At 36.1% G+C, this 3,096-nt stretch overlaps 1 protein-coding gene across 1 annotated transcript in view; it reads right to left on the bottom strand.

The window, feature by feature from the left end:
- Nucleotides 1-3,096, bottom strand: part of LOC106465748 (G-protein coupled receptor GRL101-like) — a gene marked incomplete at its 5' end in the record, with an annotated part of 84,251 nt that overhangs the window by 58,524 nt on the left and 22,631 nt on the right. The window contains 2 exons of the mRNA XM_022393672.1: nt 387-518; nt 2,216-2,356. Coding sequence (XP_022249380.1) covers nt 387-518; nt 2,216-2,356 — 273 coding nt within the window. The remainder of the gene's footprint in view (nt 1-386; nt 519-2,215; nt 2,357-3,096) is intronic.

The following is a 3,096-nucleotide window of genomic DNA, read 5'->3' as shown; positions in this document are numbered from 1 at the left end:
AAACACGAACCAAACGTTACTCCCCACAGATGTACTTACTAGATCTCCAGTTCAAAACAAACATTCATATTAAAGATACAAACATGAACCAAACGTTACTCCCCACAGATGTACTTACTAGATCTCCAGTTCAAAACAACCATTCATAATGAATATAAAAACACGAACCAAACTTTACTCCCCACAGATGTACTTACTAGATCTCCAGTTCAAAACAACCATTCATAATGAATATAAAAACACGAACCAAACGTTACTCCCCACAGATGTACTTACTAGATCTCCAGTTCAAAACAACCATTCATAATGAAGATACAAACGTTACTCACTAGAGACGTATTATCATGTTAGTTGAACAAGGTTTCTGAACAAACAGAAAAACTCACCACAACCGTATTCATCTGCTCCGACTCTTCCAAACTGACAGTCGTTTGACCCATCGCATATATTTTCAGCTCTAATACAACGATTGGTGTGAGCGCAAAGTATTGTTGCTTGCGACGTGCACAGGGCGACACCTGCAAAATAAACAACAAATAAGTTAATTTTCATGCTAAACTTTGTGCATCATTACATAATTATTTCGTATATCCCTACATACTTATCTCTTATTTCAGTATTTTTAATTCAAGGTTATTATTGTAAGATACACGAAATAAACATGGTAACCTGTCGTAATGTTCAACACTAATCTCAGTAATCATACTTTGAGCAAAGAAAGGTAAAGTACAAAATAAGTTGACAAACGAGTAGACAGTTTAAAAAGTGCAAACGTTTTATCATCAAGTCCACGTTAATTTCTTATTTTTCTACCAAAAAAAAGTATTTCATTAATCAAGCATGCTGTACATTAGTATGATGTCGTCATTCTGGGCGTCGTTGTGTCGTTAAAGTTATAAAATATTCTAGTTCTCATCGGTTCCCTTCAAAACTCGCATTCAACATCCTCAATGTGCTTTAAAACTTGATCAATTCACATCTGGATCCATTCGAATCTGATGTTATTATATGCTGTCAATTAATTTATATCTGGATCCAGTCGAATCTGATGTTATTATAAGCTGTGAATCAATTCATATCTGGATCCAGTCGAATCTGATGTTATTATATGCTGTGAATCAATTTATATCTGGATCCAGTCGAATCTGATGTTATTATATTCCAGATATGAATTGATTCACAGCACAGCATATAATAACATCAGATTCGACAGGATCCAGATATGAATTGATTCACAGCATATAATAACATCAGATTCGACTGGAGAATCAATTCATATCTGCATCCAGTCGAATCTGATGTTATTATATGCTGTGAATCAATTTATATCTGGATCCAGTCGAATCTGATGTTCTTATATGCTGTGACCAAACGTATTAAGGAAATCTGGAATATTCAGAGCTTATTTACTGGAATTATTTTCACTTGAACTGTACCTAGTACACGCACGAGCTAAGCGGCCATGTTAAAGACATGTAGGTCTGAAATATAGACGACATTAATTTTGTACAACAAACGAGAGGTTCGTGGCTAGTTAGCTGCATCCGCCTCAAAAAGTGCTTTCTAAACGCGCTCGGAACTAAAAGTGCGGAACGTTTTCATCAGCGTCCTGTATCGAATTTTGGATCCTACGTTCCGCAGCCCGGTACGCTAATCACTGTGATATTAAGACACATAGTAGTCCCTTCAGAACTACTCGGAGTACACCTGCTCGATTTTTTTTTTTTTACATTTTATATTAGATCGTTACGTGGAAAATAGGTTTCATTGGGTTCTTACAAAAGTGCCCAAGTCTAAGTAACTGAATTTTTGTTTGTCATTACTGTTTACTTATAAGAACCTTATTTATGTAGTTATTTATTTCTATAATTGTTATTCAATTATTACGTGTTTTTTTAAACATTTTGCGCAATTAAATTTATTTTTACTTAGAAAACGGTCGCCTGGTGGGACAGCAATAAGTCTTCAGGCTTACAACGCCAAAATCAGAGGCTCGATTCCCCTCGGTTGACACAGCAGATAACCCAATGTGGCTTGGCTAACTATAAAAAAACACACACACACACTTGGAAAACGTTGCACGTGGACTGCACCGCCCTCTTTCGGTAACCAATGGATTCATGGAAATTTCTGACACTATACTTTGTGCAATTTTCTTTTATTCATGACTTTTTAAAAAAATAAATACCACTAAATATTAGTAACGACAGCTCACCATTTAATACTGTGTAAAAGCTTTCACAGTTCTTCTCATCGTCACAAGCGTCGCCACAATCGCACACTGTATCACAAACGTTGGCTGTACGAATACATCGGGTATTTTGGCACTGGAATTCACTTGGCAAACAATTTCTACCTGCAATAAAAACATGTTAAGTGTTATAGTTGTACTTTTAGTGTAATAGTTCAATTTCATTTTTAATCTAGGATAAAACGAATTTTCAGATAAAAAAAATCAACAGGGAAAAACAGCGAAATTATCTTTTTGTCTCATAACTAAATATCCATTTAATTTAGCACATGACCACATCTTTTGATGTAAAGAGAGCTCACTTTCTGTCAGATTGTTTAAAATATATATATTTTGGTTATCGAGATGTAGTTTACAAGGTTTCAACACGAATACACATATTTATGAAACGGTTTGTTTGTTCTGAATTTCGCGCAAAGCTACACGAGGGCAATCTGCGTTAACTGTCCCTAATTTAGCAGTGTAAGATTAGAGGGAAGGCAGCTAGTCATCACCACCCACCGCCAACTCTTGGGCTACTCTTTTACCAACGAATAGTGGGATTGACCGTCACATTATAACGCCCCCACGGCTGAAAGGGCGAGCATGTTTGGTGTGACTGGGATTCGAACCCGCGCCCCTCAGATTGCGAGTCGAGCGCACTAACCACTTGGCCACACATTACCTGAATGAAAACAGACTTGCCAACGTGCTATTTTTAATATCTACTACAATTATGATAATAACACATGAAAAATTGTAAGTGAAATGTTTCCCTTCTACCTTTCTCTCTCTCTTTGTTTTTAAGTTATCTATACAAACTCAGGGAGAGAAAACTCAGTTTTACTTGAAACGTTTATGGTGAT

This window comes from Limulus polyphemus, unplaced genomic scaffold (genome assembly GCF_000517525.1).
Source record: "Limulus polyphemus unplaced genomic scaffold, Limulus_polyphemus-2.1.2 Scaffold2037, whole genome shotgun sequence".
Taxonomy (NCBI): Eukaryota; Metazoa; Arthropoda; class Merostomata; order Xiphosura; family Limulidae; genus Limulus; species Limulus polyphemus.
This window is presented reverse-complemented; position numbering and strand designations above follow the sequence as displayed.